The sequence below is a fragment of the Lepisma saccharinum genome, chromosome 3, assembly GCF_977018435.1.
Source record: "Lepisma saccharinum chromosome 3, izLepSacc3.1, whole genome shotgun sequence".
In the NCBI taxonomy this organism is placed as follows: domain Eukaryota; kingdom Metazoa; phylum Arthropoda; class Insecta; order Zygentoma; family Lepismatidae; genus Lepisma; species Lepisma saccharinum.
The window spans coordinates 139555231-139573229 of record NC_139231.1 but is presented as its reverse complement, the minus strand read 5'-3'; the positions used below and the strand labels follow the sequence as shown (position 1 = coordinate 139573229).

At 39.8% G+C, this 17999-nt stretch overlaps 1 protein-coding gene across 4 annotated transcripts in view; it reads right to left on the bottom strand.

Moving 5' to 3' along the window:
- The window catches only part of Unc50 (Unc50 RNA binding protein), a 156807-nt gene that overhangs the window by 123661 nt on the left and 15147 nt on the right, over positions 1–17999 (bottom strand). For all 4 annotated transcript variants that reach the window (XM_083119539.1, XM_083119541.1, XM_083119540.1 and 1 more), the window contains exon 2: positions 16493–16611. In XM_083119539.1, coding sequence (XP_082975665.1) covers positions 16493–16599 — 107 coding nt within the window. In that variant the 5' untranslated portion in view covers positions 16600–16611. The remainder of the gene's footprint in view (positions 1–16492; positions 16612–17999) is intronic.

Sequence of the window (17999 nt, the reverse complement as noted above, 5' to 3'; positions counted from 1 at the left end):
ATTATTACTTTTCTAGTTTACAGTTAACTAAACACGCACTATATTGAGTGTGATAATATATATGTTTTTCTCATTTCACATTTCATTTTAAACAAACATTACTACCCAGAGTTACCTTGTATGTTTATTGTATATGTATGTGTTGATCAGTATGCGTCCATTTGGGTAACATTATGTTTTTAGTTTCACCTCATGTCAGGCACGTATCCAGAGGGGGGGCTTAGGGGGCTCGAGCCCCCCCCCCCCCCCGAAAGTTTTAGGTTTACACTAGATAAAATGAGGTTTTTCATTTCTTGTGGTGTGAAATAAAACAATGTGACAATAATTGAAGGAGAGAAATAATTATCGAGGCAAGACGGAGAATGTTCCGTAACCCTGTTATTGATAATAGCACGTATCCAAGATGGGGCACAGGGGGCTCGACCCTTTCCCAAGGAAATTTTTCAGTTTACGTTAGATAAAATTAGGTTTTTGGCTTCTTAAATAATGGGAAAATAATGTAAGGAGAGAAATAATTATCGAGGAGAGACGGAGCATGTTTTATACCCCTGTTATTGTTAATGGCTCGAGCCCCCACCTCCCTCAGGAAATTTTTCAATTTACACTAGATAAAATTAGATTTTTGGCGTCTTGAATAATGTGAAGATAATAAATTTATAAATCTGAGAGAAATAATTATCGAGACAAAACGGAGAGTGTTCTATAACCCTATTATTGTCAATAGCACGTATCCAAGGTGGGAATCAGGAGATTCGAGCCCCTTTCAGGAATTTTTTCTGTTTACACTAGGTAAAATTAGAATTTTGGCTTCTTGAATAATGTGATGATAATTTGGGAGAAATAATTATCGAGACAAGATGGAGAATGTTCTATAACCCTGTTATTGTTAATAGCACGTATCCAAGCTGGGGTTGAGGTGGCTCGAGCCCCCCCCCCCCCCCCAGGATTTTTTATTTATTTTACACTAGATAAAATCAGGTTTTTGGCTTTTTGAATAATCTGACTATGATTTGAGGAGATAGAAAATTATCGAGGCAAGACGGAGAATGTTCTATAACAATGTTGTTGATAATATTGCACGTACACTTTTCTTGCGCGTTCGGTGTTGTCGCAACGAACTTGAGCACTATGTAGAGACTTGTCAGCATTTGGAAGCTGCACAACAAAGGTAGCGCCACACGTAGGACGATTCGTTGTAATTTATAATCTCTGGAAGGCGGGAGAGGGTACGTTCTTGAATGAGAGAAGGAGTCAACTACTGGCGATATTAACGAATCGTTTTATCTGCGGAACTTTCTAGAATATAATGAGGATATAAATACGCAGATTAAATTTTTCGGTTGATCTGTACAAAGAATCGGTTAATGAGATTTCAGAGGTAAGTGTGACAATTCATACAGTCGATTGGTGATCAGATCAGTCAGCATCCTCTGGTTGCTTTATAAGATATAGTGATTCGAAAATGAAGACATTGACGACAGCAGAACTTCCGGGGCCTCAGTGTAGTGCTAAGTTCGGTTCGAGGGCCGAAGAGATCAAAGGTCTGTCTCTCTCTAAAGTGAATATTTCAGCAGGACCGGATATTGCAGTGGTTTATTAAAACAGAAATAAACTGCATAGATCAACTGAAAAGCAAAGTTTTGAGTGATGATTTAGTTTTGCCAGAACTAAATTTCGTATATGCAGTCCGAGAATTTCATGGCATAAAAAATACTTTTGTTTAAGCCTACTGGGTTCGAAACAAATTCAAACACTTAACTACCATAAAGAGACAGCCGAAAATTTTATGAATGTCGAGAAGAGAAAGCAAGATGTTGCATATGTAGACATTTTAGGCGGAAATTGCAGGCTCTACCAGAACCAAAATCAGGGCTCTACCAACTGAGCCATCTAGCCATCCTTGACTTCAACTGATTTTTCGTTGAAATGTCTACATAGTACATGTCCTGTGTATATCAAATCGTAAGGTGTTGCCTGTATAGTGAACAAGCACAGAAAATATAGGAGAGAGAAGAAAACTCTGAGGAGTATTCCCACCGGTTGAGAATAATTTTTTCTGTGGTCAACAAGAGCTACTACTTCGAGGTGACAATGACGGTGGCCTAAGAAAGGAGATTTCACACCGTCTCGCCTGAGGATTTCACAAGTCGAAATTAGGTTTGTGCGGCCTTTTGTGTCGCTACGGTGTGAAACGTTGCTGTTGATTGGTTCATTCCAATCGACATGTATCGCGTGTCCCTTCGGTCTGAAACCTTCCTAAGTCATCGTATTGGAGATTGAAGTAAAATGCGTTCTTCCTGCAGGTTTGGATATGATCCTTTAGGGTGCTGTCGTCTGCCTGCCTTCAAGTCTTGAAAATCCAAGTCACAAGGATGGAAAATTAGTGCCTTGTTAAGGTTAGGTGTGAAGGCAGGCAGACGACAGCACCCTAAAGGATCATATCCAAACCTGCAGGAAGAACGCATTTTCCTTCAATCTCCAATACGATGATAAAAAGTTCTGGTGAGTTGATTTTAAAAAATGTGTCCGAGATAAAGAGAGCCGTGCCCAGGATTATTGGAAGGGAGAGGGGTTACGCATACTATTTTTGGTGATCAGTTCTGATTTTGCCATTTTTTCCCAGTCTTTGACGTGCCTCTTTTTTCTTTTCTTTTCTTTTCTTTTTTTCTTTTTTAAAAAAGGAATACTGGGTCAAATGGGGTTATTACCTGACCAAACCTCCCTTGGGCACGTCACTGGATATAAATGAGTAAGCATTTCATCATACTAGGAGACGAAAAATTAGATGTGTTGGGAAAGGAAGGGTTTTCACTTTGCGTTAATTGTTTCGTGATCCAGCTGTATTCGAGAAGACTTCCTTTGTTTCATGCCGATATATGGCAAGACAGCGGAAGCTGTGACAGGCATTTTTGAACACTTGTAAGTGCTAAGGCCTGAATCTGAACAATTAGCTGGGTTTCGGCTTTTATAAGAGCTGAAAACATGGGAGGACAAGACACATTAGTGGTGTTCAGGCTCGAATCAGAGAGAAATATTCGAGAGCTGTCTGCGTCCAGTTCGCAGCCCACAATTTGAATCTTGCGTTGTCGAGTGGATTGTCCATCCCGTGCATGTGTAACAGCTTCGTAAAAACACTCAAAGACACCATACATGTTTTTATGCCTGATGAGAAGAAATGGACAAACCCACATACTGAGATGGTTCCGGCACACAATATTAATGCATGGAAACAGAGGAGTCGAGTGGTAAAAAATGTTCCGATTTCACGTTCTGATTAAAATGATAGCCTTACAGTGGCAACGATTTAAGGGATAGTTGCTCCCCATTTTTTATTTTTTTGCCTCAACATTATGACCTCTTAATGTTAAGCCTTGGCTACCAAGAGAAAATAAACTTTCCTTGAAACGCCCTCCGCCCCCCCCCCCCCCTGCCCGTTTTGGAACCCAATTGCCACCTCTGGTCTTAAATACACAATTGTAAGGTTCTTACTATATACCCCTTAAAAAATGGTGTTGAGCCCCCCCCCCCGAAAGAAATTCCTGGATACGTGCCTGCCTCATGTCCTCACTGTACCCCTTAGGACTGTAAAAGCAAACGATTTGCCAACAACCGGAAAGGATCTATGCACCTGAAAGATCATAATCAGGTGAAAATGCACAAAATCAAATGATCCCTCAAGTGCCGGATAAGGAAGTCCCTTTAGTATGTAAGACGGGGTGCTTCGAATAGTGGATAAGAACCCGTGGAGTCGGCCCTTGTGGCGGAGTAGTTAGCACATCGCGCTACAACGCCAGGGGTCCCGGGTTCGAATCCTGGCCTGGGAATGGATATTTGTGAGTGTATATTCATCAATTTCATAATATCATCATCACTCTTCCCCATCTTCGCAAATTAGCCAAAATTGGCACAAAAAGCGAAGTAACAAATCAAACCAAACAGCCAGTGCAAGGGGGGGGGGGGGGTGTTATAACCCGGCTATCATTCTCCTCATAAGGGGGTACAAATATTGGGAGGACCAGTTGTCCCGAGGTAACAGCGTCCTCGCTTGGACTCGTAACACATGAAATATCATCTGCATAGAAGACACAACATGAGATTTGGAACATGGAAGATCGTCACTACTACTGGAAAGGATAGTGAAGTAGAAGCGATGCATAAATATAAATTTTAGATGACTGGAATTAGAAAAAAGGAAGAAGAAGAAATTGAGTAAAGCCCTCCGCGCTTTGTGCAATAATCTCTGAACAAGTCGTTGAAAATCTATCGAAAGAAAGTGACGTCAAATGAAACGTAATTTTTCTCCTACTGCTCTGTGTATGTAGTATGAATCAATGCTTCGTTTCTGTGTAACAATAGAAACTAGAAGTAACGTGTTCTATTTGCTTGTGTATAATAAAAACAAGAGTACATTATTATTTTCTTCGGGCACTCTAGAAATCAGTATTGACAAGAGATTCTCTCCCCGCAGGAAATAAAAATTCTGGGTACACACTTTACTACAGAGAGAGATATCTGTAAATGCTAAAGTCGAAGATTTTGCGCATGAAATGAAAAATTTCGCTATCGAAGAGTTTTACCACAGAGTAGATAATTTAGAAATTATTTTACTCATATTACTGCAATTCAGTTTCATTTTCCTTGTAGTTTAACGACCAATTCATATGCTCGATTTTTAGAATTACCGTTCTGTCTCAGTCTCCGTTCGTTCGTGTGTGTGTGAGGGGACATGTGTATAAATTGATAATCGCGTTTTTATATCACGCTCATGCCACCTGATTTGCGTGAAAATTTAACCGCTAATTTGGCCACGACAACTGAACCAAAGCTCACCAAAAATGTTTCAACCACCATTGAGCCCAACCAAAGAAAATTTACTGGTAACGTCACTGCTTATCTCAAAGAAAGGGGGGGTTGGTTAGCACATCGAGGAACAACCGCTCCCTGGAGATAAGCAGTGGCTTCACCAGTAATTTCTCTTGGGGTGGGTTCAAGGGTAGTTGAAACTTTTTTCGGGAGGTTCTGGGTTATCATAGCTTCCTCAGCCGAAATCGAAATTTAAAAAGATGATTTCTCATTTTGTTGATTTTCTTACAAACTGTAGTTCAATAAAACGTGATAGGAGCTTGACTTGAGTAGGAACATTTTGAACAGGTGAAGAAAGCTGGGAGGGGAGTGACGAATTCTGAAGTGATCGTTGGAAGATAGACCTTGCTAGGATATTGCGTCACGCCACTGGTTGACAGAGATTTCTGACCCCGGGGAGGGGGAATAGAATTTGGTGTCTCGTGAACTTATTTCAGCATACTTTTATTTATGCCGAAATTATTTTTCATGGGAAAGAAATATTTGAATTGACTTACCTATTATAAGGTTTCAACTCCTAGTAGAGCGATCCAGACCATTTATCTTATTATTTGCAAATAAAAAATTATATCGATTTAACACAATATACGAGTTTCTCGCAGCGCCACCATATTTGCGAGCCGACTTGCAAAGAAAAAGTAGGAAAGTAACTACGCGTTGCATAAAAGACAGAATGAGTGAAAGAGTGAAATCAGATATATTCCACTTTCTGAGGTTGTATTATTTAATATTACTAATATTATTTTACTGTTCTTGGTTCTTGAAATACTGTAATTTATAATGTTCGTAAAAATAACGCTATTTCCTGGTGAGATATTTTGATTTTGCCTTGACGTTGTATTTATTTGTGCCTTTCATATATTTTTATGTCTACTTTATTCAGATTGAAACATAATTTCTATTTCGATTTTTAATAGCGATATCAATGATACATTCTAATGTAGTCCCAGGTAGTCAAATGTTGCTTTCTGTGTGAACTGTCTGGCCTTCTATACCCAATGGGAGTCGCAAATGTCAGTGTTGGCCAAGCATCGTGAGGATTGGAAAGGAGAAGGCTTCGCCAAGAAAGCCAAATAACAGCGACAATTAGTTTCATTGATTTATTTATTTGGTTTATTTTTCATCGTTTTTCTGCCACTTTCGGCTAATGAGAATGAGTGATATGATATTATGAAATTGATAAAAGGACACTCACAAAAAACATCCATACCCAAGTCTGGATTTCGAACCCGGGAATCCTGGCGTCGTAGCACGCTGCGCTAACCATTCGACCTCGAATGTCGGCACGACACGATAAAGACAATCGGACTCGTTGCGCTGAGCAGGTGTTATCCAAAGATAAGCCACTCGGCAGGTATTGAACCTCAGACGACATTTCCACCAAGGAGTGTATTATTCCAAAGCTGCCACCTGGGTGGTGCAGAACTGACTTCTGTTCTAAAAGGCTCTAGGTTCGAATTATGGCCATGGTTTGGATATTTTAGTGCATTTGTTCTATTCCCTGCTTCGTCGGCTCAACATTTAACCTCGCCGTGAAAAGCGACGAAGGTTTTGGTTCACTAGTTTCTCAGATAGGCAAATCGGAACTGACGTACAATGCAGTTTCCGAGCCACTGTATAATGTGTTCTCACCTGGGATCGAACCCGGTCCCCTTGATCACAAGGCGACACCGTTATCCACTACGCTATCGAGGAGGCCTGAAATACAGATTTTGGAATTTATTGGTAACAACACGGAATAACCATCACCAAAACAATCGCATAAAAAATTCCAACCCAACCTGAGTCGCTGGTCAACCTAGCCTCGGGGACAAGCAGAAATCAAAACAAAAGCAGTCGAAGGGTGTTGGTTGAATGTTCTGCGACGAAGGAATTTACAGTCCCGGAAAGATGGGGAGGGGAGCTTGAATGAGGGTCGGCGCGTGTTTCGTATTGTGTGGGTGAAAGTTTTATTTTTGCGTATACTATTTTTTGCTGTTTGTAAGTAAAATACAGAGTGAGTAACTTATATTTTAGGAAAGGAATCAAATGGCAACATTGTACACAGATAACACTATAAAACTTCCATATAGTAGTTTGGGAACATAACATTCACCTTTCATTTTTTTTCGCTAAATTAAATTGAAATGTAAAACAACCTTTCGCATCTTGTCTAGTCTAACGCATAACATACTGCCAAAGTACATCTACGTTTCGTGTGCTGCACTAAGGATGGGTAAATTGTAGAGGAAGAACTGCAGCGACGGATGAAAATGCAAATGAAACGGGGAACTATATTCCATCGCGGAATAAGCCACACTCTTGCGTTGGGCCCGCTCGCGAAACTATCGTTGGTGGCTGCTAGTAATTCGGAAGTTTCACCACCAGATGTCTCAGACGTAAGGGTGACAAACTCGTCTCCTTGATCCATCGCGTTAAACACCTGGCATAATAAGTTGCAATATACAATCATCTTCAGAGCTTCTACACCCCCCACCTTTCTTCTCCTTTAGATGGCGGCTGCTGATAAGAGATGAGCCCCTCCCCGAAATGAAATTTCTGGCTAAAGGTCCGGTTGCTTACGTTGCATCATATGCGTTTTCGTACTGTTAGATTAACTGACAATTAAACATGGATATATGCAGTATTTTTTTCTGGAGGGAAGCAAAGGAGTCATATTTTTCCACATAATAGTGGGACAGTCCTTCAGTTTGAAATTGTCATGTTCCTTTTACGTAATAATGAACAAGTTACTGCGACTGAAATAAAATAATATGTGCTGAATATATGTATTTTGCAAATCATTTTTCAGGGTGTCGTCGCCCCCTTGCCCCTCCACTTAAGGATGTCCATGCAATTCGATAAACGGTCAAACAAACACCCATAAGAGAATGGAGGACACAACGTAGATCCTTGGATTGCAAATAATAACACTTTAATTCACACACTCTCCCCAGTCCTCCCGCCCACACATTTTCTTTACGATAATCATTTGGGGTCATTCTGCCGACTGAAGAGCACAGAAAAAAAAACTGTGTGTTTCATCGGAGCTTGTTTCCACCTGCAAAGTTCCTTTTACAGTTATTCTCACATTGCGAAAACATGTCACAGTTGTTAAAAGTGAACAACCAGCCCATCCCTCCCTTGATGTTCCGCTACTGTATTGTTGTCATAAATAGAGTTCCGTGCATTTCTCTATGGAAAACTGCCACGACAATACAGCAAGCAGAAATAAAACACAGTCGCTCTCTCTCGCAGGTACTTGGGAGTGAACGACTGGGAGTGGGAACTGCCGGAGCGGCCGGAACGAGGAACAACCACAGAGGAACTGCTCTTTCACCCTGAAGGTGCGGGCATTTTACAGCTCCCAAGAGGGAGTCCTTCAAAAGGAACAACACGTTCATAAATGACCCATCACTACTTGGAAGTAACTCCTTCTGGTGAAAAGTTTTGAAGATCACTTTGGTGGCAGCGTTCACACTATCTATTAATGGTATCCCAATTTGTGTTTGTACACTTCTCCAAATGTTACTTGACTGCCCTGAAAGATTTCTAAGTCCAGAAATCGTTAATTTGGCAACATAGCTCTGCAGAACCAGCAGAGCGTAGCCAACTCTACTGCAGATCCCTCTACTAGGCGAGAAACCTCGTAGTGAATGATTTACAGTCTTGTTTATAACAAGAAGTCAGAAACAATATTTGCCCAACATATTAATAGAGAACAAAATGGAAAACTCAAGTATGAGGAATAATTTAAGAGAATACTTGCGATTCGGCATGTTAAAACTGGGATCAGAGAAACTGTTGTGAGGTTGGAAACACTGCACTCACTCGTGGTCCACCTGGACGAAATCGCTGTCAAGTTTGAACACAAAAGGGCATAATTTCAAATAGTTTATGCAAATTGTATAACACCACCTTTGCAAAGTGCTGTCCAATGAGCGAAAAGTAACAATTCTCACAATTTCCAGTGAAAATGTGTTCGTCGGATAGAAAAGTGGTAGTTTACGCAGTCATCAACACATTTCAAGGCATTTGCTACAAGCGAAGTTGTAGAGTATTGGTAAAGTACTCGAGTCTCAGATATCTTTTTCCTAGAAATTAAGGGTCACGGGTTCAAATCCAGAACCCTTCATATTTTTTCAAAACTTTTTTTTCTAAGTATGGTATTCAGATACAGTGAGTATGGAGTTTAGTAATTAAGTTGAACGATTTAGTTTCAGAATGTTCACAAAATGTAATTCGGTTTGGAATTTGACGAATGTTTCTAGCAGCTCAATGTATTTATTTTTTTTCTTTTTTGCAGTAAGGTATATAATTCAGAGGAGATTTATTTCAAAGCACTAAATTCCCACTCAATCTAGGCATGCTACATGTGAAAAGCCTGAAATTACGAGGAAACTAATTTACACAACATATCATTGATTATTATTACCATTCATTCTAAGTAAATACTTTATGTTATTATTTGAAAAACAATAGGAACATTCATCAATTTGGATCGAAAAATACCTAAATTGTTGTCGAATTCCAACAAAGTATTTGGCAAAACAAAACATTGAAGAACTCCACACTTCTAGGTAGGATTGTGGGAGCGAGACTGGCAGCCGGGAGATAGTGCCAGACCCTTTTGAGGGCTGTCGAGCCATGAGTTATTATTATTATGAATTAGCACTTAACTGCTTTTATCCCATTGCGTGGTGTAAGGGGTACCTTCCACATAGGCGTCCAAAAGTCAACCTCACTTTCACACAGTACACCCTGGACTGCATTTTTCAGACAAACGAGACTCTGGCGACTTGCACTAAGGCCAGTATAATTTTGTGTGTGCTAGACATTGCTTTCCAACGTCGAGGTCTAATACTTGACCTAGAGGATGTATATGCGGACTTCGTTAGAGGAAATGGAAGAGTTGTTCTTGATTTAAATAAGCCATGGCTTCAAACAGGATTAATAATCAGACACCCATGAAAAAGAAAATAGCATCCTGCAAACTAACCTTAATGGAGCTGTCCTGGCGACCCAAGAAACGATTCAATTTGCTTTAGAACACAACATAGACATTTTACTGTTGCAAGAACCATACACCTTCAATAATACAATCATCCATACACCAGCTAGGTCAACAATAATAATTAGCAGTAATAATAATAACATCAAGGCAGCTGCAGTAATCCTAAACAAGAACATAAACACCCTCAAAACTGCATAACATTCTGACTCCCATGTCAACTCCATGGAAGTGAACCTTGGAAATCTCGATTTCGTAATACTAAACTGCTACTGCCAGTTTAGCGATGACATAGAAATCTACATAGCAAAACTTAGGAAAGCCTGTAATGCCTACCTAGGAAACGAAGATTCTGATAACCATGGACAGCAACTCTTCCTCTCCTTTGTGGTATGGTGCAGACATGAATCCCAATGGAGAAAGGATGATGAACTTCATAGCTGAACTTAATCTAAACATTGAAAATCAACCGGAGAACCCTTCCAGATATAGGGGAAGAGTGGGGGCCAGCAGCAATATTGACTTGATCTTAACAAGTGCCGAGATGGCTGATCTGAGCTTCCAACTGCAGACATTAGAACCCTTCTGTGCAAACAACAACTAGAGAAGCTTAATGAGCTCGCTCAATCCATCTCTGATGTGGAGCTAATAAAATACAGAGCTCAACCCCATAGGTGCCGGTCTCCCCAAAGGGCCCCAAATCCCCCTCCCTCCTCATCCGCAAAGACATGGGTGCAACCAAAGAGAACCCTGTTTACTCCACGAACTCCGACGCCAGTGGCTTCCAAAGAGGGGCACGAAGAGGAAGAAGAGGAGCCCCCGAGGGTGCATCTACGCGAAGGTTTTTCATCGTGTCGTCTGGGAGAAGAAGCGGAGAGAAGGAGAATTCGACCAGTTCGAATGCAGGGTGAACGCCACAAAGACTACTTGCTCAGAGTGGCACTTGCTAGAAACAATTCCATTTAAGAGTACTGGTTTTGACCCCAAGATCTGATGTAACAACCAAGGCTAATCAACTATGCCAACACTTCGGGAGTGCCGATAAGACCATGGTCTTCGCAGATCACCGGTACTCCTGTGATCCTCCTGAAGTGATATCAAACCCGTAAGCAGAAATTGCCATATTCCTTCCTTCACATGCTTGAAACAAACTTACTACTGTTCACATATATTATCTCATTTTATTTCATATCCTTATTATATTCCATTGTTTATTTCTTTTCGTTTCACTTATTTTTTGGCTTATATAGATCCTGGTAATTTTTTATATTTTATATTTCTATTAACTTCATTATATTTCAACATATTAAACAATTACCACCTTCCACTTTGAACACCAACACACACCACACAAAACACAGCAATTAACCAAACACAATAACCATCAACATTTGTATATGCAACGTAACTGGATAACCCACGCAACCCTAAACACCAACTATATGATCATTACCTAACAACAATTGAACAACACAGGCAAAACACAATCCCAATCATCATGACAAATTATAAGGAGGATCAATAAATAAGAACATGGTGAGGCTAGCCATTTGAGGACAGAAACACCTTGCCTTTGGGGTGGAGGAGTTACTACCAAATAGAATCAAGATAAATTAACTAAACGTGCAGACAAAACTCAGCTGCACGTTGAATGGCTGACCTCATACCACCAGTCAAGTTAAAAATAGACCTGGACCCCAGGTAACTAGACTAAATGTAATTCTGGCTGCCAGAATCATCAATACAGACTTTTCATCATCATATCAACACGGCATAACCTGGATGTCTGTGAAACCTTAAGCAAATCAATCAACACAATTATATTCTATTTATATTATTATCTGTATTTGAAATTTACCAATAAAGTTGTAGAGCAACGATTAATGGGGGAACCGTAATTCAAGAAATTGACGTCTCAGTTTATTTACAAAGGCACTGGGACACAGCGTATACACTCGAATGTATACGGGTGGAGGTTTGGTTATATTCGGTGGTTCCCCCCTTAATAGTTTAGCTGTTACTTTTGGCCTTTACTTTCGGTTGTTACTTTTGTCCATTACTTTGGCCCACTAATTTCAACCGTCACATTTGGCTGTTACTCTTGGCCACTAATTTCGACCGTCCCTTCTGGCCGTATCTTTCGGTCGTTACTTTCAGCTGTTACTTTCGGTTGTTACAATCGACAGTTACTTTTGGCTGCTAATTCCTGCACTTAGTTTGAGTCATTACTTTTAGAGGTTACCAACGGCCATTACTTTTGGCCTTCTCTTTCGGTCATTACTTTTGGCCATTACTTTGGGCCATTAATTTCAACCATCACTTTTGGCTGTTACTTTTGGACCTTACTTTGGACTACTAATTTCAACCGCCACTTTTGGCCATTACTTTCGGCCACTAATTTCGACCGTCACTTTTGGCCACTAATTTTGACCATCACTTTTGGTCGTTACTTTTGACAGTTCCTTTCAGTCGTTACTTTTGGCCATTACTTTCGGTCATCACTTTGGGCCAATACTTTCAGCCACTAATTTCGACCATCACTTTTGGCCGTTACTTTCAGCCAGTAATTTCGACAGTCACTTTTGGCCACTAATTTTGACCATCACTTTTGGTCGTTACTTTTGACAGTTCCTTTCAGCCGTTACTTTTGGCCATTACTTTCGGTCGTCACTTTGGGCCAATACTTTCAGCCACTAATTTCGACCGTCACTTTTGGCCGTTACTTTCAGTCAGTAATTTCGACAGTCACTTTTGGCCATTACTTTCGGCCTCTAATTTCGACCGTCACTTTTGATTTTTGCTTTCGGTCTTTACTTTCGGCCACTAATTTCAACCGTCACTTTTGGCCACTAATTTCAACCGTCACTTTTGATTTTTGCTATGGGTCTTTACTTTCGGCCACTAATTTCGACCGTCACTTTTGGCCACTAATTTCGACCATCACTTTTGGTCGTTACTTTCGGCCGTTACTTGCAGCCATTAATTTCGACCGTCACTTATGCTTTTTATTTTCAGTCGTTACTTTTGACCATTACTTTCGGCCACTAATTTCGACCGTCACTTTTGATTTTTGCTTTCAGTCTTTACTTTCGGCCACTAATTTTGACCGTCACTTTTGGCCACTAATTTCGACCATCACTTTTGGCCGTTACTTTTGACAGTTACTTTAGTTGTTACTTTTGGCCATTACTTTCGGTCGTTAGTTTTGGCCGTTAGTTTCGGCCATTAATTTCGACCGTCACTTTTGCTTTTTATTTTCGGTCGTTACTTTTGGCCATTACTTTAGGCCACTAATTTTGACTGTCACTTTTGGACATTACTTTCGACCACTAATTTTGACCGCACTTTCGGCCACTAATTTCGACCATCACTTTTGGCTGTTACATTCGGTCACTAATTTCGACCATTACTTTTCGCCGTTACTTTAGACTGTTCATTTCGGTCGTTACATTTGGCCTTTACTTCCAGTCATTACTTTTGGCCATTACTTTCGGCCACTAATTTCGACCATCACTTTTGACCATTACTTTCGGTCACTAATTTCGACCGTCACTTTTGGCAGTTACTTTCGGCCACTAATTTCGACCATCAGTTTTGGCCGTTACATTTGGCCTTTACTTCTGGTCGTTACTTTACCAATACTCTACAAGTATGCTTCTAGCAAATGCCTTGAAATTTGTTGATGACTGCGCAAACTACCACTTTTCTATCCGACGAACACATTTTCACTGGAAATTGTGAGAATTGTTACTTTTCGCTCATTGGACAGCACAATTTGCATAAACTATTTGAAAGTATGCCCTTTTGTGTTCAAACTTGACAGCGATTTTGTCCAGGTGGACCACGAGCGAGTGCAGTGTTTCCAACCTCACAACAGTTTCTCTGATCCCAGTTTTAACATGCCGAATCGCAAATATAGTTTCTGACATCTTGTTATAAACAAGACTGTAAATCATTCACCACGAGGTTTCTCGCCTAGTAGAGGGATCTGCAGTAGAGTTGGCTACTCTCTGCTGGTTCTGCAGAGTTATGTTGCCAAATTAACGATTTCCGGACTTAGAAATATTTCAGGGCAGTCAAGTAACATTTGGAGAAGTGTACTTGCAAAGAAGGCAAAAAAGTGGTTGTTCAACGTATTTGATGGTGCAGAAGATGACATGCTTCAATCTCTTGCAAACCTTGGTTCTCCCTGATTCGATGAACATGATGACAGAATGAAAAAATTATTTTACTTCTAGTTTCCGCTACTTTTGGCTAATTTCAAAGATGAGAATGAATGACGATAAGATGAAAGAACAATCACAAACACATATGGACAGCACACAACTCAAGTTCCACGGGTCGAGTCTGCAAAATACAGTCCAGGGTGTACTAGGTGGAAGTAAGGTTGACATTTGGGTGTCTTACACCCCAAATATGATGACAGGATTTTTAAGATATTAAGACAGGATTTTACACTATACATGCCTGACACCAAAATCAAAGGTATCGACAAACTACAATGACGTCTGTTCGCAGAATGGATCTTCAAGGCTCACGTCTTGCTCCAATCAAAGTGCCCCTCACACCTTTTATCAGAATGAGTTACTTCCAAGTATTGGAGTGAAATAAAAGCAGAAAAGGAAGATCCAAATCTACCCAGCCTATAGGCTGTTGATGGGGGGGGGGGGGGAATGTGGATGACAAGAAGATAATTCCTGTCATATTGACGCTGCCTAGACTCCAGAGAATGTTAAAGGAGGAAGTCACAGGCTCCTTTACCATAATACGGTAGTGTCCAAAAAGTAGAAAATTGGAAGGGGAAGATTTGCACAATCGCCATAAATATTTATCAGTGTAACTCATCTTACACACATAGGCAACAGTACTGCTAGTGTCAAATAGGGCCGTGATTTAAAGGTAAACAAAACACAGAATATCAAAACAAGAGTGCCTCATTCTGTATTGAACACTCATTGTGATTAGAGGACAATCTTGATAAAGTGTGCAATGTTCAGTAAGAACATGGCCCAAAGACATCAGAGAAGAATCATCGGATGCCAGAAGGCAGGTCAAAAACAGCTGTGTTGACTGTGACAGTCTTTTCAAGGCTTTGGCGACGGTTCCAAGCCACAGTAGATGTTCATGGTAGGCAGGAACAAGGTTTCAATGAGTAACAACACCACAACGGGTCACATATTCATCTGGAGAGAACCTCGATCACAATTTAATCCAAGGAATATCATGAAAAGGGATCAGTTTGGTGGATGTGGAATACTGATATGGGAAGTCATCATGCTGAATGGAAGTATGGAGCTCCAGGTCTCTGCTGGAGGTACTGTTACTGCCCAGAGGTATACAGACAAGGTACTCCAATAACATGTGCGACTTATCAGAGGTGCAGTTGGCCTAGACTTCATATCTTTTCTAGGATGATAAGACATGTGCACATCGAACCAAATTGGTGCATGACTTTCGACTTTCTTGAAGGCGAAGAAATCCACCGCATGGACTGGCCAGAGGTCGTCCGACATAAATCCTGTAGTGTCTTAAGGAAACAAGTTAGCCCATGATCCCCACCAAGGATATTTCCAGAGCTCCGCACTGATCTTCGTGGGGAATGGAACCTGCAGCCTGCAGAGCTCTTGAGCCACCTTGTAAAAAACATGCTACATCATTGCAAGGTTGTGCAGCTGTTAGGGATAACATCACCCCCATACAAACAGCTTTCTTTCCTTAAGGAAGTGATCTTCTATTTTCTTATTTTTTACATGTGCATTGAAAAACATTGTTAATTTCATGCATTCTACTCTATTGTACTCCAGATATTATTTTGATTAATTTTCACTATGTTACATGCAGTTCTGACATTTCATTAATAAAACATTTTCTCATATCTGAGTCATGCTAAACTTTGGACACTACTGTAGTTACAAAAATTGTAATAATATTTTTCACTTTTTAATTATTAACAGAAAATGCCTGTGGAAAAATCTGATAAATGAATCCTCTAAATCAGGATATGAACAGGATATGCCATCTTGGATTTCGGACGTCATGCATGGTCTCTTGACACATTTTCCAGCAAAACACCTGTAGTAATACATGATTGCATGCCTCCAAATGAAGGCATCCTCCATACACATGTCTTCCCTTCATGCAAAAACCCAACAATAACTCCTCAAGAAATTAAGATGTGGTAGTTTTTCTTTGTTAATAATAAAGAGGAAGCCATCTTGGATTTATGACGTTACACAGGCCATACACCACAATTGCAGGCAAAACACCTGGTAATACATGATTGTGTACACTAGCAACGTATCACCGGGAGACATATATTCTCTTCATTCAAAAACCCACGAACTATTAAATATTGACAAATTCCCTGGACTAATAGCAAAAGTTTTTGACAAGTAGAATTTCTCTTTTTCTTTATTATTACTTCTTGGCCTACTTATTGATTTCTTTACTTTTTCTTGACTTTCGTGACTGGTAGACACCCTGAAAAAGCAAAATTTGCATTTGCACACTGAATGACATCATATTCTGTGTAATTTGTTCACAAAGTTATTGAAGTTGTGTACATAATTAACATGGAAAAACATGTTTTTTTAAAAAATAAGAAATGATATATGTAGCATCTAATGGTAAAGCACTTACCTGTAAGGCACAGGAGTAGGTAAAGGAGAACTACCTCGGAATTGACTGCCTAGAGATGAATTGCTACGGCTTGACATTGGTGATGTCTGATATTTCGAGTTATTCATTATTAATACCACCTGCAAAAATGTAAATAAAAGTAAAAAACAAAAAAGTGAAACTTTTACTGATATATGTATGTATGTACGCTTAAACTTTCATGGAGAAGTAAAGAACTAGTTATATGGATGGATACAAGAAGTGTCATATATCTCAGTGGCATAATTTGTGCTTGTGTTATTATAAAAAACAATACAATACCAACATACACAACATACCAAGATGGGAGGATGCAATATGAAACAAATTTAATCATCTTTTTGGCACCGCTTTGTTCACTTTGTATTTCATTACAAACACTTTTATATTTCATTACAAACACTTTTGTATTTCATTACAAACACTTGCCAAACTGTTGCCAAACTAACTGCTAACAAAAGGGAAAAAATGCAAAACAGTGGAGTACATCTTTTTCAAAGCTAGTCACACTTTTATGTTTTCTAGCATTTCCCCAGGAGATTTGAATAGGGGTTCACAGATTTAAAGCAGATGTTTTACCCTGTTTTATATTACACTCCACAGTATCAAGGCCTACACTACATGCTTAAGCCGTATGTTCTAGACTCTGAGAAAACACTGGTTTAGCACACACTTCTTCATACAGCAATTTCTTGAAGTAAGAATCCGCTATAAAATTGACATTTCTGCCTTGTTAACACATTATTTTACCATTGGTGCCTGTAAAGCATGAACCACGAGTCTCTGCCGCACGCTGCGCTACACAACGCAAGAACAAGTGTTGCTAATGGAACAAATAGGAACATCACTACAGTTCACCAAGGCACAGCTGTTACGTAGAACAAGGAAATTTGAGAGTTTTATCTATCATGCATTATAACCAGGCTTTATATGTACAATGTACATACATATGGACTAACTTATGCATAAAATTACCCAAAATGATGCAAAGAAGACTACTTCATAGTGATTCATAATTTGTGTGATTTCAAATAAAGTAAACAATTTATTATTTACCCATTGCATTAATGGACCTGGTGGCATTTTAACTGTTACCTTCCAATAAGCCCATCCACACTCGTACTGGAACTACAACATGTGATACATGACTGACACTACCACTGGTTTGAGAACTAATAACCTGCGAACCTGCCCCATGCCCCACCATGATGCCATCACTGGCTCTGGCCACATAGACCAACTTTTGCCACGAGTATACATTTTGCATGTGACGTGATATTGTTATATTGACTGCACCCCTCTTATCTCCCCAACTACTTTTCTATAGCACCGTGGAGATGACATAATATTGTTATTCGGGAATCCTTTATTTTCAATTTCATATGACCATCATTGAATTATTGAGAAGGGTGATGCCACGGGAAAAATTAGAATAAATTGTCATTACTTTAAAGTTAACGATAATAGAAGCACCCCCACCCCTTTGACA